Source organism: Gamsiella multidivaricata, assembly GCF_025024155.1.
Source record: "Gamsiella multidivaricata strain RSA 2152 chromosome Unknown BC939scaffold_44, whole genome shotgun sequence".
NCBI lineage: Eukaryota > Fungi > Mortierellomycota > Mortierellomycetes > Mortierellales > Mortierellaceae > Gamsiella > Gamsiella multidivaricata.
In genome coordinates, this window is record NW_026251752.1 from 223,604 (window position 1) to 250,466 (window position 26,863).

Sequence of the window (26,863 nt, forward strand, 5' to 3'; positions counted from 1 at the left end):
ACGGCAACGATCAAAGAATCTGGGACTGGGGTGCCGATAATGAGTAATGAAACCAAAACTGAATCGACCGCAACCTCGCCTACGACAACTCTACCGACAAAGGTATCCATCGCCGATAAAGGAACACACCCTTCGAGTGCATCAGAAGCTGTATCTGCGAAGGAACCTCCCACCAGCAATATACCATCGAACCTATCATCAACAGCTGCCATACAGGGTGACCTCGCACCAGTCAAACGCAATGGTGGTAACTCAAAATTGCTGTCATCAAAGGCTTCCTTAGCGACAGTGCCCACCACTCACGCACCGACAACAAAGGCGACATCTGCAGATCTCATCGACGGAACATTGAGCGACTTTGATGGATCCGATCTTTCTGATCTCAGCAGTGCATCCAGTGCGAGCGGGAGTGACCAAGAATCAGGACAGTCTGGCGAGGAGGACATGAATGCGGGCGATCATAGTGATGAGAGCAAGCACGGCGACGAGGATGGAGATGAGCCCATGGGAGAATCATCTGCTTCCGACGACTCGGACTTGCGCTCAAATCCTAGGCTTACAAAGAGATCAAAGTCAAAGAATACACCCCGTTCAAAGCATAGTCGCAGGATACCGTCTGATAGTTCTGAGGGCGAGCAGGAATTACCAGTCATCAAAAGGAAACCAGGTCGACCGCCGAAGTTGAAGAATCAGCTTGCTCGATCAAGGACAACACAATCCCCAATGTCGCCAACAACTCCAACATCGCTGGCCTCGCCTACATTCAGTAATCCCCCGAAAAAGGCCAATCATGGTTCAACGGAAGTGGCAAATCCAGAGCATCCCACGAAGAATGAGTCGCAGCCAAGGAAAAAGACAAAACAAGCCGATTTCGCAAATGTTGGAAAGCGGGATCGTTCAGGTCGGACGCAATTGTTCAAGTATACAGCGATGGGTGATCTGGAGACGTGTCGAAAGCTTATCGAGGCTGGCGCACAAGTCAACGATCGTGATCACGCAGAGTGGACACCCCTTCACGAAGCATGCGTCACAGGACATGAGAAGGTGGCAGAGCTGCTGATTCAGCACAATGCAGACGTCAACGCTCGAGGAGGCCATATGGATACCCCATTGCACGATGCCGCTCAGAACGGACATGTCGAGGTCGTGAAGCTCCTTTTATCTTATGGAGCGAATGTGTTGGCCAAGAATGCAAAGGGGATTATTCCCATTGATGTGACGGACGACAAAGAGGTCATTGATCTCCTTCAGCGCCGCCAAGCACTCGTAAACATGCTGACTGGGAGGAATCAAGCTGGACAGACGCTGCTGCACCGTGTTTGCAGTTCTGGGACGTACAACAATGTATTGGAGCTGCTCAACCAGGGTGCCGACATCAATGCTCAGGACAATGCTCAATGGACTCCGTTGCATGAGGCAGCTCTTGAAGGACACACCAAAGTCGTGGAGTTGTTGTTATCAAGAGGAGCGAACCCGAATGTCAAGGGCCATGGCAGCGATACGGCCCTGCATGATTCGGCACAGAATGAGCACGCAGACGTCGTTCGACTTCTGCTGGAATATGGCGCGGACCCTGACTTCAAGAACTCGAAAGGAGAAAAGCCCTGCGATGTCACAGACGATGATGCGATTTTAGAGCTGCTGAGAACTGGCGCCAGAGGAACAAAGAAGCCAATCCCGCGCTCAGCGGGATCGTTGACTTCTTCCAGCTCATCGCTGTCTTCTCTCACTTCGCAGTCCTCGAAATTTTCAACGCCTTCCAATCAATCCTCGCATTTTGTCGGTAACAAGGTGAAAGGCAAGGATAGACGCAATACAGATGGTGGCGCCGACGTGCACATGAGCGATGAAGGCCGGAGTGCAGGCGAGGAGCGGCCGGCCCAGATGTCAAGAGATGAGCGTAAAATGCAACAACTTCTTTCGACGATACGAATGCAGGAGCAGATGGAAGAGCGTAAAAAGGCAAAGAAGGGGCGACCAAAGCATGTGTCTGAAGATGAAGGTGATGATGACGGCCGAGATTCGAAGCCCTCACGTTCAACAAACAATTCTTCGTCTTCTTCAATGTGGAAGCACTCAAAGGCCTCACATTCATCCAGCAGATCGATTACCAAGATCAGCAAAAGCGGCCCCAAGGGACGATCTTCTCGATCAGAGGAAAGGGATGATGAGTCTGATTCGGAGCCGAACGAGGCGCCTAGGATGTCTCGCAGGTCTGTCCAGCGATCTACCGGCGACCGTTTCCGCATCGACCCTCGGTACAAGGACTCTGCAGGACGTACACAACTTCATCAATGGGCTGCATCAGGCGATATCGAGATGGTTGGGACAGTTTTGGAGGGTGGTGCAGAAAGAGATCCCAGGGACCACGAAGGCTTAACCCCGCTGCATGTGGCTGCCAAGGCCGGAAATACGGATGTTTTGGTGCTGCTGCTGGCATATGGATGTAATGTCAATGCTCAGGATCATGACAAGGCGACGGCACTGCACGAGGCTGTGCGACACCACCATACTGAGGCCGTGCGCCTTTTGCTACAGAACAATGCTCTCGTTAGTCTGCGTGACTCAAAGAAAAGAACCTGCCTGGAACTGGCCTCGCACAAGGACACCGAGATTCGCTCGTTAGTGAAGACTGCAATGGAGCAAGTGGAGCTGAAGGCAAAGGAGCGGAGCAAGAAGCGGCTATCTCAGTCAATCGAATGTAAGTATCCATTGAGTGTGGACGTGAATGGCGCATTGAATATCCTCTCTGGGATATGTATTAATCGAACGTTTTTTCTTTTATTATTTATTTATTTATTTTATTTTATTCTATTTTTATTAATATAGCACATGGATCTCCAAAGCACAAGGAGCGGAAGACAAGTCGCCACAGCGACAGCGACGAGCCCATCAAATTCAAGAAGAAGGATTCTGATAAGAGGGATGCGGATGACAAGAATAAGCACTCAAGGAATGGCTCGAGTTCAGGAACGCTGTTGAAATCAATATCTATGCCCTCAATCGCGGTCTTTCAATCTTCGCCTACATCTTCGAGTGCCCCCGCATCGATGACGACTGCTATGTCTGGGTCCAAGAGTTGGAAATACAGTACCGAGACGAACGACACCGACTTGAAAACGCCACTCAAGAAGCAGAAGCTGCATTCGCGTCGAATGTCCTCGTCAGGTGCGAATTCGAGCATCCAGGAAGGAGATGAGGATGTCGAAATGAAATCCTCTGGATCCAGCAAGAAGCGGCGGGAATCTGACCGGCATGAAGATGGATATGGTGGCAAGGTCAAGATCAAGAAGGAGCGCGAGGACGACGGTCATCACTTCCGGTCCCCGAGCCTGTCGACCAAGTCGGAGGAACTGCGTCGCGTAGCTTCCTTGCCATCGTTTTCCAAGGATGGCAGCAACAATGGAAATGGATCCGGTAACGGCAACAAGTCAAGCCGTCATGCGTCGAAGCTTTCTTTATCGTCTAGGCCGTCATCATCACTAGGAATGGCTGTCGGATCGTCCATTGCAACAATATCCCCACCCTTGACTGAGACATCATCTTCACCACCGCCAATCTCTGCACAAACACCGGTAGCACAGGACCAGGAAGCCCAGAAGAGCAGGAAACGCAGCAGTCAGACGTTTGCCTCGCCAAGCGGATATCAAAAATTCGCGGATGATCTCAAACTAGGCAGTTCCACTTCGCAACACCATCGTCAACGAAGTACGAATTTGATCCCTTCTGCCCGATCTACAACCACCTCGGTCTCTACGGAGCCTCCATCTGCGGCAGCGGAAATAGATGCAGCTAGGAAAAAGGCCAAGACGAGCACAGCCGAATCGAATAATGAGCAAGTCAATGGCAAACCTTCCGCCAAAGAGATTGCGTCTGTTAATGGTGACCATCCCATCTCGTCTATCGTGCCAAAGGCTGAGGAGGGTGAGAAGGTCTCTTCTGTTGGCACAGAGACAGCGAAGAAAGTGGGCGTCGTAGAGAGTCTTGCGCCTGCTCAGCGCTCAGTGCAAGATGCTCAGCGCTATTTACCATTGTACACCGTCCAACTATCGGCCGATAGTACATCAGCAGATTTAACATCAACAGATCCATTTATGGCATTATCCGAATCACCAACGTCCGCAGCGTCCCAGCACTTTTGTGTAGTGGATCAACAGGTTCAGCTGCTGCTGGGCTTAGCCCCAGGGGCATTGTTCGAGCGATATCCTCATCTCCACCGGCGTCTCATTAACAAGCGTGAAAAGGCACGGCTCTGGTCTCCACTCTCATCCATGGTCTCGGATCGATGTGCAGCTGCGGTGAAGATGAACTTTGAGGTGCTCCCTGTGGAATGTCAGTTTTCGTCATGGACGAATGCGACGAACGCGATGAGCCGACTGAAGGAGCATGAGAAGCAAAAGTTCTTGAGCTGTGAGCTGTACTTTATTCGGCTGGAGGAGGTCATTGAGCTGATCAAGCAGGATTATGCGCAGCTGAACGAGAGTATGATGACGATTATGTTGGATATCGGTTACGATGAGCTTGAGATGGAGGTCGAAAAGGACGTACCATCCGTTATCAAGACCGAGCAGACGGAAGAGAGACTGAAGGAGGTCAAGGAAGAGGAGGGCGCAGAAGGATTGATCGGTCGTGGCGGTCATTCGCGGCGACCCATGTCCGAGGGTTCGTCCGTTCCTGGGTCAACTTTGTCTTCGTCCGGCGTAGTTGGTAAAGCATGCACTGGTCGTGAATCGAGCGACGCGCCTGTATCCGCCCCAGCCTCTCTCTCAGCAACCTCGGCAGGATATATTCACAAGATGAGGCGAGTCCCAGCAAAGATGGCAACGAAAGCCATGTTCAAGGGGCTGCAGCAACAGTACCGCCCATCATCCTGATGTTCTCTCATTCTTTGTCCTCGTGTGTTTGAATGGAGACTCGCGTCGAAATAAATCACTGCCTATATCCCTTGACATGAACTTTAGATTCATAAAGTTATTATGGGGGATAACTAGGTACTACGAGTTCGAGCCCGCAGGTACTGGGGGTTGGTGGGGTGTGGGGCGAAGCGGCTGACGGAGCGGTTCTCGACGGGTCTAATCCGCTATACAGGGGCGCCCGATATTTGTTATGTTCTGGGATCCACAGACATCATTGTCTGAAAGTCACACCTCGTGGAAGTGAACATTGACATGTGGAAATGTGACATTAGAAATGGGAAACAGACAAAAGCGACGAATAAAATATGCAACAAAGCATGCCTTTCTAAAAAAATAAAATAAAAGAGGTGCTACTTGAAAGATGTGTGCTGTGATGACAAGTCGTTTATTTTTTTTTTTTTTTGCTGTTGAAGCCTTTGTTTTCCATAAACAAATGCAGTGGGGGCCTTGTTTTCTTGCTGTGGATCCCACCACCGGAATCCCCCTCCGCAAGCTTCAACGCCGAATTTTACTGTTACCCCTCCGTTTCCTCGGTTCTTCCCCCCCCTAGTCTCTGCCTCTTGCGTAAATTAGAGAACTGTAAATGCCGCTCAGAAGCTTGTATGAATTACCATCAAGGCCTCAAAGCGCCCTCGTATAGTGGCAGCAAAGCGAGGGAAATAAAAATATATATTTATACTAAGCTGAGGTATATGGGCGAGGTTAAGAATGTGTGCGGAACAAGGTAGGTACTCTTTCGGTCCTTTAATTTCTACGCTTTGTGTCAGGTCCACTTGGACATGGATATCCATGTACGGAAATACGCATGAGGCCTGGAGGATAGAAAAACAGGAGGTGGGTTTTTTGGAAGTACGATAACATATAAAACTATCCATCCGAGCTGGAAGCCATCATACTCCTCATCTGTCTCTCTTGCCACAGCTACATCCGAGCCGAACGCCGTAAGACTTTTTTACTCCGCTTGTCTGGCTGTCAAATGCAAATAAATATCTAGGAGATCATAACAAGGATGGCTACAGGGGTTTATTTTGTGAATGTTAAAATTACAGGGGTACCAAATAAAAAAACAAAAAGCTTCGGACTGAACTCTTCTTATAATAATAATAACAATAACTAAGGATATTAATGAAAATAACTCATTATTCGATATCCTCAATCTTGGCACGCTTTCTCCGGAAACCTCCCATGGCATCCATGCTAAGGTTTAGGCCCATGGTATCTCCAAATTCGTTAGGGTTTCCTAGAGGAATAGGACCGGGATGTCCCATATGAGCACCACTCGACATCATAGGGCCGTCCGTCTTGATAGATAACAATGTCATAGTAGGGCCCTGTTGGTGAAACGGTTGGTGCGATGGTGGATGGTTGTGATGTGACGGAAGCTGCTGCTGCTGCTGTTGGTGCTGGTGAAGCTGTTGCTGCTGCGGTGGAAGCGGGCCCATGGAGTTACTGCCATTTGGTGCAAATGTGTAGGCCATCATCGAGCCTGACGTAGAGATGGACGACGAATATGGAGGACCACTGCCGATCGGAAGCATGAGACCTGCAGACGATGTTGGGGAGGAACTAGGCATCGACATCGACATCGGGTTGTGGACAGCTGAATTAGATAGTGTCGAAAGATTGTTCCGGTGGTGGGTATTCATCATGTGGACTTGTTGCTGTTGATTATGCATAGCATGGGCCTGCTGTTGTTGCTGTTGCTGTTGTTGCTGTTGCTGTTGTTGCTGTTGCTGTTGTTGCTGTTGATGTTGCTGTTGATGTTGCTGTTGCTGTTGCTGTTGCTGCTGATGTTGCTGATGTTGCTGTTGCTGTTGCTGTTGCTGCTGTTGCTGCTGTTGCTGCTGTTGCTGCTGTTGCTGTTGTTGCTGTTGTTGCTGCTGCTGTTGCTGGTGTTGTTGGTGGTGTGGTGGTGAGAACGAGGAGGGCATAAAACCAGGCCCGGAACCATTCTCAACATCATTCGAGGACATAGTTGATGTATCAACGCCGTTCAGGATCAACATCTCACCCATTCCCAACTGTAGGCCAAGCCCCATGGTGCCCATTCCATTATGCTGACCGTTCTGACCAGTGTTGCCGTCATGACCCCCATGAGCGCCTGCCCCTTTTTCATTATGTACAAGTTGGAGTGCCTCGCGAGGGCCTTGGAACCCGGTCAGCGATAATTCCATGATGCCTCCCATGTCCTGCGCTTGCTGTTGTTGACTGTTTTGTCCGCCATCGCCACTAGGTCCGTTGTTGCCGTTGCCGATGCTTCGGTAGAGTACTTGCAGACGACTGCCCTCCTGGCTGGACTGATCCGCATTGTTGGACCCTGCTGCGGACAAGAGGTTCGGGCCTAACTTGATGTATCTCAAGTGCTGGCAGTGCTTCTCGAGCATGCTGAGCAGACCGGCCTTCGAGAAGGGTTTCGGAAGAATGTCGTTCATTCCGTTAGCGAAATAGGTCATGATATCGTTCGTTGTTGTGTTTGAGGTCATACTGATGATGGGTGTCATCGCGTCGAACTGTCGGATCTGCGTCGTTGCAGAGACTCCGTCCAGCTTTGGCATCATAATGTCCTATGGCGTTAAGAGGAAAAAGAAAAATCGTTAGCATGCTGTGTCCATGTAGCTTGTAATGGGTAGGGGATGCCCTTAAATGACTCGTGCAAGAAAGAACACAAGTATTTACCATCAGGACAATATCGTATTTTTGATGGCTCATTTTGCCAACTGCAGCGACACCGTCCTCGGCCACGTCAAAAGGGCAGCCAAATATCTGCAGTAGCCGTGAGCTGAGACGCCGGCAGGTATCGTCGTCCTCAACGAGGAGCACTTTTGGTGGCATCGCCCAACTTGGGATTACAATATTTGGACGCTGGACTGTCATGCTGGAATCGGTCGAAATCATATCGGACATAAACGACTGCTGCTGTTGCTGCTGCTCAATCTGTTGTTGTTGTTCCAGCTGTTGCTGTTGCTGTTGTTGTTGTGCTTGCTGCTGCTGCTGCTGTTGTTGTGCTTGCTGCTGCTGCTGTTGTTGTTGTGCTTGCTGTTGTGCTTGCTGTTGTTCCTGTTTCTGCTTCTGGGTCAGCGTCCGCTGTTTACCATTAGCCTTGCCACCGAGCTTGGTTGCTTTCGCGTGACTCTCCTGCCTCTTCGCTGTCAGATGACTGAGATTCATGTTGGGTACACCCAAGCTGGGATCTTGACACATCAGTGGATGCTGGTAGATATCCTGGACATATGTGCCTGCGGACGATATGGGGGGCGCAAAATAAAGCGTAGGAGTCGAAGATGAGGACGGAGTGGGGAGAGGCGTGGCGAGGGGCTGACAGCCTGAAAGGGAAGTTGTTGACATGGATGCAGGTATCGTGGTGGACGGGGCTGAGGACATCGTCGGGTGCATTGCATGGGTTTCTGGGGGAGATGACGACGAGGACGAGGCGGGCGAGGACGACTGTGGTGGAGAGTTAAAGGATGGGGGCGTTGTGCTGTGCTTGTGCTGCGATGTGTGCAGTTGCTGCTGCTGTTGCTGCTGATGCTTCAAACTCTTGCGACGCTGTTGCTGCTGCTGCGGCTGCTGCTGATGTGGACTTGAGTGCGGGGTCGTTTCTTGTGACCCTGATTTGGTCAGGATTTTCATAGTGCTATCGATTGGGTCGTTTGGTTCGGTCTTCACCAATGTACCATCATCTGTATGTAGACAAAGGAAAAAAAAAAAAAAAAAAAAGGTTCAATAAGTCGTTGGGCGTAGCTACTGATACCGCATGAAGCTGATTATGCAACAAATGTATGAACATACCTGAGCACACATAGCCGAGGAAACCAAGCAGCTGTTGGATCAATTGTTCCTGCGCCATGATTTTGGCCTCGCATTTTGAAAGATCCGCCTGCATCTTGGTTTGGGTCATGAGCAGCTGGCCGACCTGCGCCTGATACTCCTCGGACATCAATGACTGTTGCTCTGGCGTTGTACTCGTCGGCAATGTCGGCACTATCTTTTTGTTGCTGGGCGTCTTGCGCTAATGGCGCAGAAGAGCCAGAGAAGAAGATCGAGGTTTAGGCGTCTAGCAGCTCCAGCGGCGGCTCTCTCACAATGCAATTAGTCTAAATAATGCGACCTACCTTAATGTCCTCAAGCAAGTCTCTCTTATCGACTTGAAACTTTGGATGCTGAAATTCCCATGCCTAATGAGCACAACCAAAAGGAGTTGGGAATTGTACAGACGCATAAGGAATTGTGTCTGCAAAGAATGCTTATCTTTGAAGGATGATAGAAAAAGAGAAAACATACTTGGTCTCCGTAAGGTTTTGCAGCATCATCTGTGGTCTTGATCTTGTGAAAATCGTACTTGTTGAGTTGGCGCACGAAACTAGCAAAATTATTGTGCTTGAAATGCTTGGGCAGGATAATCTTGGCAAATTCATTGGGCTCCTTCACGACAAAGGTCTCTCCGCTCTTGCCCCAGGAGACAATTGGGTCGTGCTCTTTCTCCTCAAGCATCCTAATGGTTGAGAAGGCATGACATGGTGTTATAAAGACGACAGAGGCTATAATAGCAGGAGCCAAAGACCTAGTACATGTATTACAATAGCCATGTGGTTGTTCGTCCTCAGCTCAGCGAGAAAGAGAAGAGCCTTGGGTATGAATAAAAAATAAATAAAAAAAAAGCCAACGAGGACCTGCCTATACAGTTTCTTGACAAAATCGGGCACACCATTGCCTGCGGTCGATGGCACACCGGTATCCTGGAGCGGGTCCTCTGCGGGACCAGGGCCGGCTACTACAGCCATGTCGATATCAGGACTGGTGATGGTGATGGAGCTGGAGGTTGTTGGCCCGTCCAGAGAGTCTTCGGACTTGAGGGCTTGGTGCTCGACCAGAGGACGCCTCTTGGTCCGTTTTTTATCTTGGGCCGTCAGGTTGGGCGGGTGGTGTTTACTGGGGTTATTGGGGACGAGGACCAATTGATGGTGGTCGAAGGAGCGAGTGCTGCTGTTATGTCGCGCGGTCTTGGTTCTATTTAAGAATCCGAGAAGGACGACTCGGTGGACGGTTAGGGCAGGGTACCCCGATAGGTACACTTTCTAGAAAGAGAAGGGTGCGTGGATGTGTGGCGAGGGAAGGAGGGGTGGTGGCGGAGCAAGGGCAGGGAGAGAAAAAAAAAAACCATGAACCGAAGGAAGGGAAGGGCAGAAGGAGCAGAAAATAAAGCAGCGGGGGGAGAGAGGACTGTGAAGTGAAGAGGGGCCCGAGAGGGAGGAGGTTACGGGCGAGTAGACGAGAGGGGACAGGCAGTGGGTTACAGGCGCAGGGGAGGGAACTGGGAGCGATGTGCATCGTCTGCACGCATATATACGGGCGCAAATGCACAGGTAAATATTAATGCAGGTGAATAAAGGAAAGCGGGGGAGCGAGAGGGAAACAAGGGCGGTAGAGAGAAAGCGACTGATACCTGTTCCGCGGGAAGGAGCTGGAGTCGAGGGAGGGGTGGCCGAGGGAGCTGGAGTCGAGCGAAGGCGGTCAAGGGAGGCTGTGTCCTTTTTTTTTGTTATTTTTATTGTTTTATTCTTTAAGTATTTTTTTAGGGCCAAAGCGTGGGTCTGGTGAGGATGGTGCGGCAGGGGAGGATCAGATCAGGATGAGCAGTGCAAGAGGGAGGGATGGGGATGGGGATGGGGATGGGGATGGGGATGGGGATGGGGATGGGGATGGGAGGAGAAGGAGGAGGAGGTGGAGGGATGGGAATGAGAGAGATGAGAGGAATGGGGATGGGGATGGGGATGGTGGGACAGCAGCAGACGAGCCAGCTGTGAGAGCGAGGGAGTGGAGTACAGCGGTTCCAGCTGTCCACTTTGCTTGGTTGGTTGGGTTGGGTTGGGTTGGGTTGGGTTGGTTTTTGAGTCGCTCACAAGAAAATATTTTTCTTGCCACCACACACGCCAACCCGACAGCTCGAAGCACCACAAGCACCCAGGACAAGTGGTTCCCCCGGTCGACTGCACGGCGTCCCCGTCTCGTCGCTGTCAGTCGGTCAGTCGGTCAGTCTGCACCTCCCATTGGACAGATGGGTCCAACACGAACACAGGGGGCACTGGCGGGCGGAGAGGGACCCCTGTCCATGTGACACCCGCGCTGGTCGCCTCCGCTTGAGCTGCCAATGCTCAACATGCATCCACCAATGGGAGCCCTACTCTGATGTGAAAGCGTCCTTTTCACGAGTGTGCTGCATTGCACCATGCTCCTATCTCTCCACGGCCCACCATCCGCCAAATTGACTTTGCTTCACCGCTGCAAACATCTTCCTCGTCGTCCTTCCTTGGCCTCTGTCCCATTAACTAAGTGTACCGCGACATGCGACAGTACCTCTTTTTTCCTTCTTTCGTCCTCCTCCTCCTCTTCCTCCTCTTTTTACTTCTGGCATGCATTTTAGAAGTAGACCGATGCACTGCAAACATGCATACAACATGCTCCTCACATACAGAGTGAGCGAGCAGGAAAAAAAAGAAAAATTAGGTGTGTACGCCCTTCGCGTTAGTCATGCCATTGCTGAACCCATTCTCACCCTCTTCATTTCTCTGGGAAAAAAAGCTCTTTTTAATTTTGCATGCAGCTGTTATTTGTTGTTATTTGTTAGTCTATCTGTTGTTTGTTCATACAACTCGTTCTGCTTGCATCAGCAGAGAGAATAAGCCCATGTCCCAAGTCGTTGATATGCCGCAGGCAGCAGTGCGTAAAAAATAGTTGTCTTTGTTACTTGCTGCAATTGTGTGGCGAAGACCAGGGGGCTAATAAGAATCGCGGCTGTGCTGCTGTTGGTTGCCGTTGTGGCAAAAGTTCAAAAGCGCTGCCTACCCTTCAGCCTCCTCTGTAATTGGCAGTGCGGGCTCATCAATTGGGAAGGCGCCAGCCTGTTGCGCACAGGCTGATACGATGGTGCCCCTTGATATTTATTATCAAGAGACGGGTGCCCTGGAGGCAATCGGCTATACTTGGCCACTATGAAACATAATCAGCGACGCAGCCAATGAGCCTCTGTGATCTCCAACTAGGCAGTTTGAGCAGGCAATCTTTGAAAAGAAAAAGCGTCAGAGACATGGACTATGACAAGTAATAGCTGCTGCAGTGGTCATCAGTCCTGCCGTAACCCTGAACATCTTGTTGTCGGGCATGTGGATGGACAGCAATACGGATGAAAGTATCAGCGATAATAATTGTTGACATGGACGTTGATAACAGACGCTGAGAGACAAGACCGAGCGCGTCGTGGCCCTTGGTCCTTTGCAAGCTTTTACTCCTTCCTGCGGTGCACGTGTTTAAATGGCATAACTCAATTCAGCTAAATTGATAAATTTTCTTGTGTGTTGCTGTGTTTGCAGTTATGGAGACTGGCACAAAACCCGTGCAAATTTTTTATCGTGAAGATATTTGAGCAGTGCCAATATGTTTTGGCGAGCGGGAGTGACGAGTGAGAGAACTTCTTGTACCACGACCAGGGGCTGCTGGTAAGGTGCCTGCCTTCTTTCTTTTTTCTTTTTTCTTGTTGGTGACCGAGATGATAATCGTGCAGGACAGCCCTCGATAGAGCAAATCTCTTGCTTTCGCAACAGTGCACAAAGGAGGCCGCATGCACCACAAGGACTAGACTAGTGCAGGCGTGCATTTTTTTATATATTTTTTTTTTGCATGTTGCATTTACGCTCGACAAATTCGGATGGCCCAGATTGGTTTCAACAACTCTCAGTGCCAGTAATCCCTGTTTCATTCCATAAATCCGTCTGGGTCCCATTGTTCACCTTCCTACACAAGACATTGCCAGTGGGTGCGCAGAAAAAAGAGACAGGGAGAGAATGAATAAATGATGATGGACGATGATCCTCTTCCCTATCTGAGTGGTCAAGAGCGGCGAATTGTATTGAGCGCAGGTAGGGTCCACAAATCAAGGAGCAAAAGAGCCGGCGGGGTATGACAGCAGCATGCTTGACGCAGATGGACAACAAACTTTACTGCTGAGCGATGTGCTGTTGTCCTTTTTTTGATCGACCGCTCCCATTTTGTGGGAAGGGAGGGAAATCAGCGGAGCTCAGGCCAACTCGGATCCATATTCGATGTTGCTGCAAGTCGGCCCTGTGCCTGAACCAGTCGTCCACGTACAATGTTCTTAGTTTCTTTTTAGACCCCTCTGCATCGGACCCTGCGACAAATGACAAATAACAAATGAGAGGAAGAAGAGGGAAAACACTAAAACAAATAACACAGGCATCGTTCACTCGTCCATAAACCCCCGCATCGCATCGCCTCAGTTTGCTTTGCAAATGCACCTCCGCCTTGCCTGGTTCGCCTGCTTGCTTTGACTTTTGCCATCTTCCTTTTTATATGTTAATTGGTTGGATGGGTGCTTGCATATGGGATGTTACACCTCCTTAGCACCTTGGCAGGGGGATAACAGGAAAAAAGAGGGGACCCAGGGGTGTCTGGTGTCCAGTTTTTGGTTGTTTGGGTGGACATTTTTTGTTGTTGTTTATTGCCGCAGAGCGAATGAGTGAGTGTGCGAGTGGGCGGTGAACTCTCATATGTTTCTCTCGCCGTCAATAAACAGACGACGAACTCAATACTGTTTTCCCTCCATCAACTCCAACAGCCTTTCCTTCTTCATTCCTTCATTCCTTCATTCCTTCATTCCATCCTCTTCCGCTTCCCTTTCTCTCCCTCTCTCCCTCTCCCTCTCCCGCTCTTACATCCTCACACTCCCGCACTCACACTACTCACACACACTCACTCACTCACTCACTCACTCACTCACTCACTCACTCACTCACTCACACACACCCAGACGCACACACACACACCCACTCACACCCACTACCTAATACCACACCGTGCATGCACTCTATCTAGACACTGCTCCCCACCACTACCGCAATACACAGCGCGCTGTGTGAACATCCTGTTCAGAAGCCATGGCTACCCTCACAGACACCTACATGGACCATGTAGCCAATGTCCTGGATATGCTCGGCCAGGACAGAGCCCTCGACTCAATACCTTCCCCATTCCTCTTCTCTCCCTCTTCCTCTTCAGCCTCACCCGCAACACCATCCCCCGGATCCTCCTCCCCCCTCATCCAAAAGATCGATGTCGCACTTCAGCGGGTCGTCCAAAAGATTTTCCTAATGGAGCACGAACTGACTCGCCACCGTAGAGACTGTTCCTCCGCCAACGGAGCCCTCTACTACGACCGGCTCAACAGTACCCTCGACTCTACAAATCTACCCATCGTTCCGCCGATCCTCACTCCCCCTGTCGACCCTCTTTCGCCATCATTCTCTGCCTTGACTCAGTGGACCGAAGGCATCACAGCCACAGTCTGGGGATTCCACGACCCTACAGCGGCCTATCCCACCCTGCATTCTTGTCTGTCCCAGGAGAGGTTGTCTCTGTCCGCCTCTCAGTCCTCCCCCGACAGCCGCAAGCGCGACCGCATCAGTCTTGCAAGGGCCAGCGAATTGCATGCTTCTCACACCCCTACTGCCTCCTCCTCCTCTTCGTCCTCCACGAATGAACTCGCTTCCAGCTCCGACCTTTCTACCGCCGCCATCACATCCTCAGCCATATCAGCAACATCTTCAACAGCAAAGCAATCGACGGCAACAGAACCCCCATCAATTGCTGTCGAAGCGCCCTTGGATTGCAGTGACATATTGGCGGACCCTGCGACTTCAATGCCCTCTTCCCCAGACTCCTTTCGCTCTGCTCGCTCATCATTCAATCCAGACGACTCTGACGTGATACCAACAACAGCACTCCCTCCAATCAATCATCATGCCGCTGCACTGACTGTTCCTGGTTTCTCAATGTCGAGCGAGAGCCCTTGCGCCGCATGCGTCCACAAATGTGCACTGGTCGCTGCTGCTGTGGTTAGGGGTGAGTTGGGCGTACGGATAAACTGCGCACGAGAGGCATGCAACCGTACTGCTCTTACCACATCCATCAACGCGATGGTGGCCAAGCTGTCAGATTTCACAGAGGAAGTCATCCAAGTCGCAGCCCAGGGAGTCGAGGGCAAGCTGGGCGTCCAGGCAAAGACGGCAGGTGAGCACGGCAAGTGGCAAGAGTTTGTCAGTCATCTGAACACCATGACACTCGGCCACATGGAGCAGGTCCGTGATATCGCATCCGTCTGCACAGCCGTCGCTCATGGCGACCTATCCAAGATGATTTCTGTCGAGGTCAAGGGAGAAACGCTCGTTCTGAAGAACACGATCAACACCATGGGTAAGTCAAGGCTGGATTGCAAATTATTGTCTCGCTTTTTGTGTGTGACGGATTGGAAGGAATTTTCTTTTGGACATCCAATCAAGGGCGTGATGAGCATGCGCTGCAAGATAGACACTGACGACATTTCTTCTCGTTTTTTATTTGCTGCACCCTTGCGCGGACGAAATTTATCAAACATATCTTATGGATGCCTGCTCGAATACGTCGCCATTCACATCTCACAGTCGGTCAATTGCGATCATTCTCATCCGAGGTCACACGTGTCGCCCACGAAGTCGGAACAGAGGGAAAGCTGGGTGGTCAGGCCCACGTCAAGGGAGTCGCTGGAACCTGGAAAGAGCTCACGGACAACGTCAACATCATGGCCGCGAACTTGACAGTGCAGGTGCGAGATATTGCCAGTGTCAGCAAAGCTGTCGCTAAGGGCGACCTCTCCAAGAAGATCTCAGTCGAAGCTAGTGGCGAGATGATGGACCTCAAGAATACTATCAACACCATGGTCGACCAGCTGCAGGAATTCGCCACGGAGGTATCTCGTGTCAGTCTCGAAGTTGGTACAGAAGGCAAACTTGGTGGTCAAGCACATGTTAAAGATGTAAGCGGGACCTGGAAGGAGCTCACGGACAATGTGAACCTGATGGCCTCCAATCTCACGGGCCAGGTGCGTGATATTGCAACAGTCTGTAAAGCAGTCGCTTGTGGTGACCTGACAAAGAAGGTCAGCGTACCTGTCCAAGGAGAGATTCTGGAACTGAAGGAGACCATGAACACAATGGTGGACCAGCTGAGGACCTTTGCCGCTGAGGTCACTCGAGTCGCTCGCGAGGTCGGAACCGAAGGAAAGCTCGGTGGACAGGCTGAGGTCGAGGGCGTTGACGGTACGTGGAAGGAGCTGACTGACAATGTCAACACCATGGCTGAGAACTTGACAGCCCAAGTGCGCGATATCGCCAACGTCAGTAAGGCCGTCGCTCGAGGCGATCTGTCCAAGAAGATTTCTGTCGAGGTCAAAGGAGAGATGATGGACCTGAAGCACACTATCAACATCATGGTTGACCAGCTCCAGGAGTTCGCCACTGAAGTATCTCGCGTGAGTCTGGAGGTCGGCACAGAAGGAAAACTGGGCGGCCAAGCAGTCGTCAAGGACGTCAGCGGTACCTGGAAGGAACTCACGGATAACGTCAATACCATGGCATCTAACCTTACGACCCAAGTCCGATCCATCGCAGAAGTCACGACAGCTGTCGCATGTGGAGATCTCAGCAAGAAGATTGACGTACAAGCCCAAGGTGAAATCTCAGAACTCAAGCTCACAGTCAATTCAATGGTCGAACAGCTGAGGACATTTGCAGCCGAGGTCACTCGAGTCGCCCGCGAGGTCGGAACCGAGGGCAAACTTGGGGGCCAAGCACATGTGAAGGGCGTCGATGGCACGTGGAAGGAGCTGACTGACAATGTCAACACCATGGCTGAGAACTTGACAGCTCAAGTGCGTGACATTGCAAGTGTTAGTAAGGCCGTCGCTCGAGGTGACCTGTCCAAGAAGATTTCCGTCGAGGTCAAAGGAGAAATGAGTGATCTGAAGCACACTATCAACACCATGGTCGACCAGCTCCAGCAGTTCGCCACCGAGGTATCTCGAGTGAGTCTGGAGGTCGGCACTGAGGGTAAACTTGGTGGTCAAGCAGTCGTCAAGGATGTCAGTGGTACTTGGAAGGAGCTCACGGATAACGTCAACACTATGGCCAGCAACTTGACAACCCAGGTACGATCAATCGCCGAGGTCACCACTGCCGTTGCGTGCGGCGATCTGTCCAAGAAGATCGATGTCGAGGCACAGGGTGAGATCTCAGAGTTGAAGTTGACGGTTAACTCCATGGTGGAGAGACTTCGCACTTTTGCCGCAGAGGTCACACGTGTAGCACGCGAGGTCGGCACGGAAGGAAGGCTAGGAGGCCAGGCCGAGGTTAGAGGCGTCGATGGCACGTGGAAGGAACTCACGGACAACGTTAATACCATGGCTGAGAACTTGACAGCTCAAGTACGTGACATCGCCAACGTCAGTAAGGCCGTCGCTCGCGGTGACCTGTCCAAGAAGATTTCTGTCGAGGTCAAGGGAGAAATGAGTGATCTGAAGCATACCATCAATACCATGGTCGACCAGCTCCAGCAGTTCGCCACCGAGGTATCTCGAGTGAGTCTAGAGGTTGGCACAGAAGGCAAGCTTGGCGGCCAAGCAGTCGTCAAGGATGTCAGTGGTACTTGGAAGGAGCTCACGGACAACGTCAACACCATGGCCAGCAACTTGACAACCCAGGTACGATCCATTGCCGAGGTGACGACAGCCGTCGCTTGTGGTGACTTGAGCAAGAAGATCGATGTCGAGGCACAGGGTGAGATCTCCGAGCTGAAGCTGACTGTCAATTCGATGGTGGAGCAGCTCAGAACATTCGCAGCTGAGGTTACTCGAGTCGCCCGTGAGGTCGGAACTGAAGGAAAGCTCGGTGGACAAGCGCAAGTGAAGGGCGTGGACGGCACGTGGAAGGAGCTGACTGACAACGTCAACACCATGGCCAGTAACTTGACAACCCAGGTGCGATCGATCGCAGAGGTCACCACTGCTGTTGCGTGCGGCGATCTCAGCAAGAAGATCGATGTCGAGGCACAGGGCGAGATCTCCGAGCTGAAGCTGACGGTCAACTCGATGGTGGAGCAGCTGAGAACGTTCGCAGCTGAGGTCACTCGAGTCGCTCGTGAGGTCGGAACCGAAGGCAAACTTGGTGGACAAGCGCTGGTCAAGGATGTTAGCGGCACCTGGAAAGAATTGACGGACAATGTCAACACCATGGCTTCAAACTTGACGACCCAAGTCAGAGATATTGCCGATGTCAGCAAAGCAGTCGCCAAGGGTGACTTGACCAAGAAGATCACCGTGAACGTCAAGGGAGAGATGATGGACCTGAAACATACTATCAACACCATGGTCGACCAGCTCCAGGAGTTTGCCACCGAGGTCAGTCGTGTCAGTTTGGAAGTCGGCACAGAAGGAAAACTGGGCGGTCAAGCTGTGGTGAAGGACGTCAGTGGTACCTGGAAGGAGCTTACAGACAACGTCAACACCATGGCCAGTAACTTGACAACCCAGGTGCGATCCATTGCCGAGGTGACTACAGCCGTCGCTTGTGGTGACTTGAGCAAGAAGATCGATGTCGAAGCACAGGGTGAGATCTCCGAGCTGAAGCTGACTGTCAACTCGATGGTCGAACAGCTGAGGACATTCGCAGCCGAGGTTACTCGTGTTGCTCGTGAGGTCGGAACTGAAGGAAAGCTCGGTGGACAAGCGCAGGTTAAGGGTGTTGATGGAACGTGGAAGGAACTGACTGACAATGTCAACACCATGGCTGAGAACTTGACGGCGCAGGTACGTGATATCGCCAACGTCAGTAAAGCCGTCGCTCGCGGCGACCTGTCCAAGAAGATTTCTGTCGAGGTCAAGGGAGAGATGATGGACCTGAAGCACACTATCAACATCATGGTTGACCAGCTCCAGGAGTTCGCCACCGAGGTCACACGTGTCAGTTTGGAAGTCGGAACTGAGGGTAAACTTGGTGGTCAAGCAGTCGTCAAGGATGTCAGTGGTACTTGGAAGGAGCTTACAGATAATGTGAACACCATGGCATCCAATCTTACAACCCAAGTACGATCCATTGCCGAGGTTACTACTGCTGTTGCTTGTGGAGATTTGAGCAAGACTATTGAAGTAGAAGCACAAGGCGAGATCTCTGAGCTAAAGCTGACTGTCAATTCGATGGTGGAGCAGCTGAGGACATTCGCAGCCGAGGTTACTCGAGTGGCCCGTGAGGTCGGAACCGAAGGAAAGCTAGGTGGACAGGCTCAGGTGAAGGACGTTGGTGGTACGTGGAAGGAGCTGACGGAGAACGTCAACACCATGGCGGCCAACTTGACCACTCAAGTGCGTGACATTGCCGATGTCAGCAAAGCTGTTGCCAGGGGTGATTTGACCAAGAAGATCACTGTCAACGTCAAAGGAGAAATCCTGGACCTCAAGAACACCATCAACTCTATGGTATGTTATTGTCTTTGAAATTCATCTATTGTTTATTGTATTAATGTTTGTTCGGCAGGCAACCAATGGATATTCACAATCACTTCTGCATTAGGTGGATCAACTTTCAACGTTCGCTGCTGAGGTCACCCGTGTGGCCCGCGAAGTCGGAACCGAGGGCAAATTGGGAGGCCAGGCAGAGGTCGAGGAGGTCGATGGCACGTGGAAGGAACTTACAGACAATGTCAACACCATGGCTGCCAATCTTACTGCGCAGGTGCGTGATATTGCCGGTGTCAGCAAAGCCGTCGCTAAGGGAGATCTGACCCAAAAGATCTCTGTGGATGCCAAGGGAGAGATTCTCGACTTGAAGAACACCATCAATATCATGGTATGTGGCAATTGGCGGCCCATTGCACTGAAACAGGGTATTATGTATTATGATACAGACATCTAACTTCAGCGCTTACACGTTCTAGGTCGACCAGCTGTCCACTTTTTCTGCAGAGGTTACGCGTGTCGCTCGAGAGGTCGGCACAGAAGGAAAGCTAGGTGGCCAAGCAGAGGTCGAGGATGTTGACGGAACCTGGAAGGAACTGACCGACAACGTCAATACAATGGCTGCTAATCTCACGGCGCAGGTGCGATCCATCGCAGAGGTCACCACCGCTGTTGCATGCGGAGATCTTAGTAAGAAGATTGATGTACAAGCTCAAGGCGAAATCTCTGAGCTGAAATTGACGGTCAATTCGATGGTGGAGCAGCTAAGAACGTTCGCAGCTGAGGTCACTCGAGTCGCTCGTGAGGTCGGAACCGAAGGCAAACTTGGTGGACAAGCGCTGGTCAAGGATGTTAGCGGCACCTGGAAAGAATTGACGGACAATGTCAACACCATGGCTTCAAACTTGACGACCCAAGTCAGAGATATTGCCGATGTCAGCAAAGCAGTCGCCAAGGGTGACTTGACCAAGAAGATCACCGTGAACGTCAAGGGAGAGATGATGGACCTGAAACATACTATCAACACCATGGTCGACCAGCTCCAGGAGTTTGCCACCGAGGTCAGTCGTGTCAGTTTGGAAGTCGGCACAGAAGGAAAACTGGGCGGTCAAGCTGTGGTGAAGGACGTCAGTGGTACCTGGAAGGAGCTTACAGACAACGTCAACACCATGGCCAGTAACTTGACAACCCAGGTGCGATCCATTGCCGAGGTGACTACAGCCGTCGCTTGTGGTGACTTGAGCAAGAAGATCGATGTCGAAGCACAGGGTGAGATCTCCGAGCTGAAGCTGACTGTCAACTCGATGGTCGAACAGCTGAGGACATTCGCAGCCGAGGTTACTCGTGTTGCTCGTGAGGTCGGAACTGAAGGAAAGCTCGGTGGACAAGCGCAGGTTAAGGGTGTTGATGGAACGTGGAAGGAACTGACTGACAACGTCAACACCATGGCTGAGAACTTGACGGCGCAGGTACGCGACATCGCCAATGTCAGTAAAGCCGTCGCTCGAGGCGATCTGTCCAAGAAGATTTCTGTCGAGGTCAAAGGAGAGATGATGGACCTGAAGCACACTATCAACATCATGGTTGACCAGCTCCAGGAGTTCGCCACTGAAGTATCTCGCGTGAGTCTGGAGGTCGGCACAGAAGGAAAACTGGGCGGCCAAGCAGTCGTCAAGGACGTCAGTGGTACCTGGAAGGAGCTTACAGACAACGTCAATACTATGGCGTCCAATCTTACAGCACAAGTACGATCTATTGCCGAGGTCACGACGGCTGTCGCATGTGGAGATCTCAGCAAGAAGATTGACGTACAAGCCCAAGGTGAAATCTCAGAACTCAAGCTCACAGTCAATTCAATGGTCGAACAGCTGAGGACATTTGCAGCCGAGGTCACTCGAGTCGCCCGCGAGGTCGGAACCGAGGGCAAACTTGGGGGCCAAGCACATGTGAAGGGCGTCGATGGCACGTGGAAGGAGCTGACTGACAATGTCAACACCATGGCTGAGAACTTGACGGCGCAGGTACGTGATATCGCCAACGTCAGTAAAGCCGTCGCTCGCGGCGACCTGTCCAAGAAGATTTCTGTCGAGGTCAAAGGAGAGATGATGGACCTGAAGCACACTATCAACATCATGGTTGACCAGCTCCAGGAGTTCGCCACCGAGGTCACACGTGTCAGTTTGGAAGTCGGAACTGAGGGTAAACTTGGTGGTCAAGCAGTCGTCAAGGATGTCAGTGGTACTTGGAAGGAGCTTACAGATAATGTGAACACCATGGCATCCAATCTTACAACCCAAGTACGATCCATTGCCGAGGTTACTACTGCTGTTGCTTGTGGAGATTTGAGCAAGACTATTGAAGTAGAAGCACAAGGCGAGATCTCTGAGCTAAAGCTGACGGTCAATTCGATGGTGGAACAGCTGAGGACATTCGCAGCCGAGGTTACTCGAGTGGCCCGTGAGGTCGGAACCGAAGGAAAGCTAGGTGGACAGGCTCAGGTGAAGGACGTTGGTGGTACGTGGAAGGAGCTGACGGAGAACGTCAACACCATGGCGGCCAACTTGACCACTCAAGTGCGTGACATTGCCGATGTCAGCAAAGCTGTTGCCAGGGGTGATTTGACCAAGAAGATCACTGTCAACGTCAAAGGAGAAATCCTGGACCTCAAGAACACTATTAACTCAATGGTAAGTCTATACGCTTTGCATTTTTATTTTGATGCCTTCATTCAAAAGTGGCTAATGAATCTCATTCTGCTATAGGTGGATCAACTGTCGATGTTCGCCAATGAGGTGACGCGTGTCGCGCGCGAGGTCGGCACTGAGGGTAAGCTAGGAGTACAAGCCCAAGTGCAGGATGTCCGGGGAACATGGAAGGAAATCACGTCCAATGTCAACACCATGGCCAGTAACTTGACGGCCCAGGTGCGCGCCTTCGCCTCCATTTCGACTGCTGCCACAGACGGAGATTTTACTCAGTTTATCACTGTCGAGGCCAATGGAGAGATGGACTCGCTCAAGACTAAGATTAACCAGATGGTGTATAATCTCCGCGAAAGTATCCAAAAGAACACTGCCGCGCGTGAGGCAGCCGAGCTTGCAAATCGATCTAAATCCGAGTTCTTGGCCAACATGTCTCATGAGATCAGGTAGACGCTTTTGGAGTTTTATGTGCGGTATATACTCATGGATTGTTCGTGGTAATGATCTGTGCTAATGCGCTTCTTTTTAATCCCGTATAGAACTCCTATGAACGGTATCATCGGAATGACCAGTTTGACATTGGAAACAGAGCTCACCCGACAGCAGCGCGAGAACCTGGTGATTGTCAGCCATCTGGCCCACTCTCTGCTCACTATCATTGATGATATCCTTGATATCTCCAAGAGTAAGTCTGTTCCCGCCTCAACTACAATTTGGTTCGCATTTGAATTTGTTCTGCTTGCTAATATATACATTTTACGCAATATTTAGTCGAGGCTGGTAAAATGACGATTGAGCAAGCACCCTTCTCTCTTCGTACTCAAGCATTCGGGGTCCTGAAGACACTCGCTGTCAAGGCCCATCAGAAGAAACTGGACCTCATCTACAATGTCCACAATGACTTCCCAGACCAGCTTATCGGTGATCCCTTGCGATTGCGTCAAGTCATTACAAACCTGATCGGAAACGCCATCAAGTTCACGACAGAGGGCAGTGTTGTCCTGGACTGTGTTTGCAAGAACAAGACGGACGTTGGCGTGGAGCTCCAATTCTGCGTTTCGGACACGGGTATCGGAATCCAAAGCGACAAGATCGAGGTTGTCTTTGACACGTTCTGTCAGGCCGACGGCTCTACGACGCGCAAATACGGAGGCACAGGTCTTGGTCTTTCCATCTCGAAGCGTCTGGTCGCACTGATGGGAGGAGATCTCTGGGTCAACAGTACGTTCGGAAAGGGGTCCCAGTTCTTCTTTACCGTGCGATTCAACACGGGCACTATGTCAGTCGATCAGATCAATCTCAAGACGAAACCATATGTCGGACGACATATCCTCTACATGGGTACGATGCGCGACGAAGCCATATCCAATTCTGTTATGAAGACATTGGAGGAGCTCAAGTTCAAGGCGACGCATGTGACATCTCTCGAGCAGGCGGCGTCCTTGGTTCCGATGTCAAGTCCAAACTCTGCGGCGGAGAAGTCGATTTTTGATGTTGTGATTGTCGACAATGTCAAGGATATCCGCAAGATCAAGGAGATCGGGATGCTAAGGTTCCTGCCGATTGTGCTCCTTTCCATGACTACTCCATACATCAGTATGAAGGTCTGCCAGGATTTGGGTATTGCCAGCTATTTCAACCCTCCCGTACAGCTGACCGATCTGATGAATGCACTCTTGCCTGCCTTTGAGTCAGCTTCGGCCCTACCCTCGGATGCAGAACATGCGATCCCATTGCATATTCTGTTGGCTGAAGACAACGTCGTGAATCAGAAGCTGGCGGTCCGTATCCTGGAGAAGTTTGGTCATAAGGTGACGATTGTCGCGAACGGCAAGACAGCGGTTGAGTTCTTTAGCAGTATGCACTTTGACCTGATTCTCATGGACGTGCAGATGCCCATCATGGGTGGATTCGAGGCAACACAAGAGATCCGCAAGCTGGAGATGCTGAGGGGTGGCCATGACCATCTGCCTATCATTGCATTGACGGCCCACGCCATGATTGGCGACCGCGAGAAATGTCTTGCTGCTGGGATGGTAAGTTTACAGACAATGTTGTCGGATTACCCTTTGTTTTTTTTTTGCCGTTCAGAATATGTGGACTTGGAACTGATATTTTTTTATTCCTTTTTTTGCATGAATGTATAGGATGAATATATCACAAAGCCGCTGCGTGTCAACGAGCTGATTGCAACGATCAACAAGTTCCCGCCAAAGAACTGCCCAGACCTGGTGCAGAATGATGCCTACTACGACTACACCCATCTGCGCGCGAACTACAGCCCTGTGCAAGATGAGAAGAACAAATTCAATTTCAACTCCTCCTCATCTTAGAGAGGACCCGTATTTGGATATGTTCTCGTTCGCACAGCCACACACATACATTCCACGTAAACATTCTTGTTTTTAAATTTTTCAGCATTCTGCAATGTGGTATATATAGTCTACTACTTTGCCATGTACTTTCGTTTCTGTCTTTGTTACTATAGCTCTCTTGTAATTTTTGTGAAATGCCACGTAATACCCTCATAAAGCACGTTTTTTTTGACGCAATCTTTTTGTCTGCCGCGATGTTCAGAGGATTTGGCTAGCCGATCCCTATGTCATGGGCGAAGCATGTTGGACAACCACACACTCATCACTAGAGGAATCGATGACCCCATCCTCGATTAGCGGGTAAGGTTGAGCACAATCGACCTGAGGGTATTCTTTACACTTTTTTTACGTTAGTTCTGCTTTTCGAGGTTGCAAATATTTCGTGGAGCCAGTTGTTGTGCATCGTCAGGTGCTTTGCTTAGCTTGCCACGATTCTTTTTTTTTTTTTCGCATTTTTGTGCCTGGTTCCAAAAAAAAAAAAACGTGAATGTACTGTGTAGTCGGAAACTTCATGATGCTATACTGGGATACTGGGTATGAAGAGCAACATTACAACCGTCAGAATATGTTCCAGGCGGATAGGTAGATGTAAGGATTTTAAGACGGAGGTCTCACTAAGCATCCGATGTTATGAATGCTTACATTCTTCATCCAAGGCCGTTAGCGTGACATACCTACACGGTAGAGCGCCGTTCTCCTCTGTCATCTTCCGTGACAATAGGAGGAGGGGGGGGGGGGGGGCTTATGGCTGTCGTCGACGCTATTCTCGAATCTCGGGAGGGGCTTTTGGTAAACACCATATGAGAATGTTGTCTGTAGATGAAGTCCTGTGCTTTTAATATCTGGCGCTCCTTATTCACTCAGCTCTTTCTCTGGTTATTGGCGTTTTAAGCCTTTTTTTTTTTTTTTTTTTTTTTTTTGGTTTGATGCTGATTGTTTATCATGGTTATGGTGGTCCTTTCATGCATCGTCAATAATACCGATTAAGACAACAGATCGCTCAACTGCATGCTTGAAAGCATCCAACAGATGTGTTACATACTATACCTGACCTTTCATGCAGGAGTATGAAAGGCACTGGAAAGAAAGAAAAAAAGCCAAAAAACTGTCGCGTCTTTGGAAGTTTTTTTGCTGCAGAGAATATAATGAGAGTTGGAAGATTATTATTGTATTCGAGGAGGGAAGTGACCCTTATGAGTACCCTCCAGCTCAATTGTCTGCTGCAGAGTTATGTGCCTTTGTGACTCAAATCCTTGAGTTCTTCGCAGCTGTACCAAACTCGAGGTAGGTTCTCACAACTCGAAACCATCCGAGGTTTGAAGGTACTGTGTTATGTCCCTTTCGATGGACTCCTAGGGTTGAAAATAGTGTAGCTGGGCGTGCACACTTCACCAGGGACGGTCAAGTTAAAGGGCAGGGATACATTCGATGGTCAGCATTCCAGCGTAAAGGGCGGGAAAGCCCACAAAATTTATTAGAGATCTTGTCAAGCTTTGAGAAATCAATGAAGCCGGTTTCTAGGGAAGTGAAGGCCTTAAAACGGGGGCGAGCATTCAGTATTAGGGGGAATAAAAAGTGGTTGCACACAAGCATGGCGAGTAGGACTTCAGGCACCGTCAGCTTCGAGACTATGCCGCCCTTCTCATGTCCTATGTCCCATCTTCCATACTGTAGTGCTTACTGTATCTATTCTCTCATTAGTGAAGATCACATTGGACGCTACAACTACTTGAACTATTACTAGAAGCGAATAGGGCGTAGCAAGAAACGGTGTGGGGGGGAAAACAGAAAAAGAGTTCAGAATACGCTCTAGGCTAGGTCGATGGCGGATGCATGTTCATGCAACTGTATTTTATTGGCGTCGTGCACGAACCACTGCTGTAGGGTATCATGCATGCGAATACACCGCCCTGTAGGGCCAAAGAACACTTTTTTTTCTTCTAACCGTCAAGAAAGTTTCTTGAAAACGCATGTTTGACCGTGAAATATTGACTGGGAGGCATAAAGGCTGAGTGGGAGATGCACATAAGGATACGTATTCTTTTGACGACTGGTGCGACGGAGATTTTTTCCGCTGCCTGTAATTGCGGAGCAAACAATAATATAAGTGCACTTGAGCAGAGAGTACGGTCAAATGGGTCTTTTCTTTCATGCAGCAAAGGATATTGCTATTTTTCCTTGGTGTTGTTTTGCCCTCGGAAATGCCGCGGTCAACGCGTACATGTTGGAGCGTGCTCTTGTGCTCTCGTAATTTTTCTTTCTTTTTTTTTAGTGCTTGCCTGCGGCAGTGTTTGTGGGGGGTCATCTGGAGCGCACCAACCCTTACCCCTTCGCCCGCCACGGTCCCCTTGGATCACACGTTCTCCATGGGGCAGGGGCATCAATAACAACAACGGTAACAACAACAACAAGGAGGTGAGTGCCATGAAGTGGTCTACACACCTGCGTATATATTCGGGCCGTCCATGGACTGCAGAAAGCAGACAATTGGGACTAATGGTGGACATGTTAAAAAGGAATAAGAATGGGCTGTACTGA

The 26,863-nt window shown here is 50.4% G+C and overlaps 3 protein-coding genes across 3 annotated transcripts; 2 read left to right on the forward strand and 1 right to left on the reverse strand.

Annotated features, from left to right (window-relative positions):
• Positions 1 to 39: 39 nt before the first annotated feature.
• Positions 40 to 4,874, forward strand: BC939DRAFT_478283 (uncharacterized protein; the record flags this gene model as incomplete). The annotated part of the gene is made up of 2 exons (XM_051558752.1): positions 40 to 2,701; positions 2,830 to 4,874. 2 exons carry the CDS (start codon positions 40 to 42, stop codon positions 4,872 to 4,874), a joined length of 4,707 nt encoding a protein of 1,568 aa, XP_051410931.1.
• Positions 4,875 to 5,903: 1,029 nt separating this feature from the next.
• On the reverse strand, positions 5,904 to 9,593 carry BC939DRAFT_205735 (uncharacterized protein). The gene is made up of 6 exons (XM_051550658.1): positions 9,494 to 9,593; positions 9,198 to 9,408; positions 9,029 to 9,091; positions 8,706 to 8,925; positions 7,593 to 8,596; positions 5,904 to 7,480 (listed from the first exon to the last, which is right to left on the reverse strand). The coding sequence occupies exons 2-6, from the start codon at positions 9,405 to 9,407 to the stop codon at positions 6,056 to 6,058; spliced, it is 2,922 nt and encodes a 973-aa protein (XP_051410932.1). The 5' UTR covers position 9,408; positions 9,494 to 9,593; the 3' UTR covers positions 5,904 to 6,055.
• Positions 9,594 to 13,864: 4,271 nt separating this feature from the next.
• On the forward strand, positions 13,865 to 24,283 carry BC939DRAFT_504357 (uncharacterized protein; the record flags this gene model as incomplete). The annotated part of the gene is made up of 8 exons (XM_051560515.1): positions 13,865 to 15,179; positions 15,407 to 19,269; positions 19,364 to 19,639; positions 19,728 to 21,935; positions 22,011 to 22,396; positions 22,490 to 22,635; positions 22,722 to 23,986; positions 24,098 to 24,283. 8 exons carry the CDS (start codon positions 13,865 to 13,867, stop codon positions 24,281 to 24,283), a joined length of 9,645 nt encoding a protein of 3,214 aa, XP_051410933.1.
• Positions 24,284 to 26,863: the final 2,580 nt, after the last annotated feature.

Excerpts from the sequence above, each read along its gene's own strand:
- BC939DRAFT_205735 (XM_051550658.1), bottom strand. The coding sequence starts at position 9,407 with ATGCTTGAGGAGAAAGAGCACGACCCAATTGTCTCCTGGGGCAAGAGC. Across the intron at positions 9,092-9,197 it reads CAAAACCTTACGGAGACCAA|GCATGGGAATTTCAGCATCC; the intron begins GTATGTTTTCTC and ends TGTGCTCATTAG. Across the intron at positions 8,597-8,705 it reads CCTCGGCTATGTGTGCTCAG|ATGATGGTACATTGGTGAAG; the intron begins GTATGTTCATAC and ends GTCTACATACAG.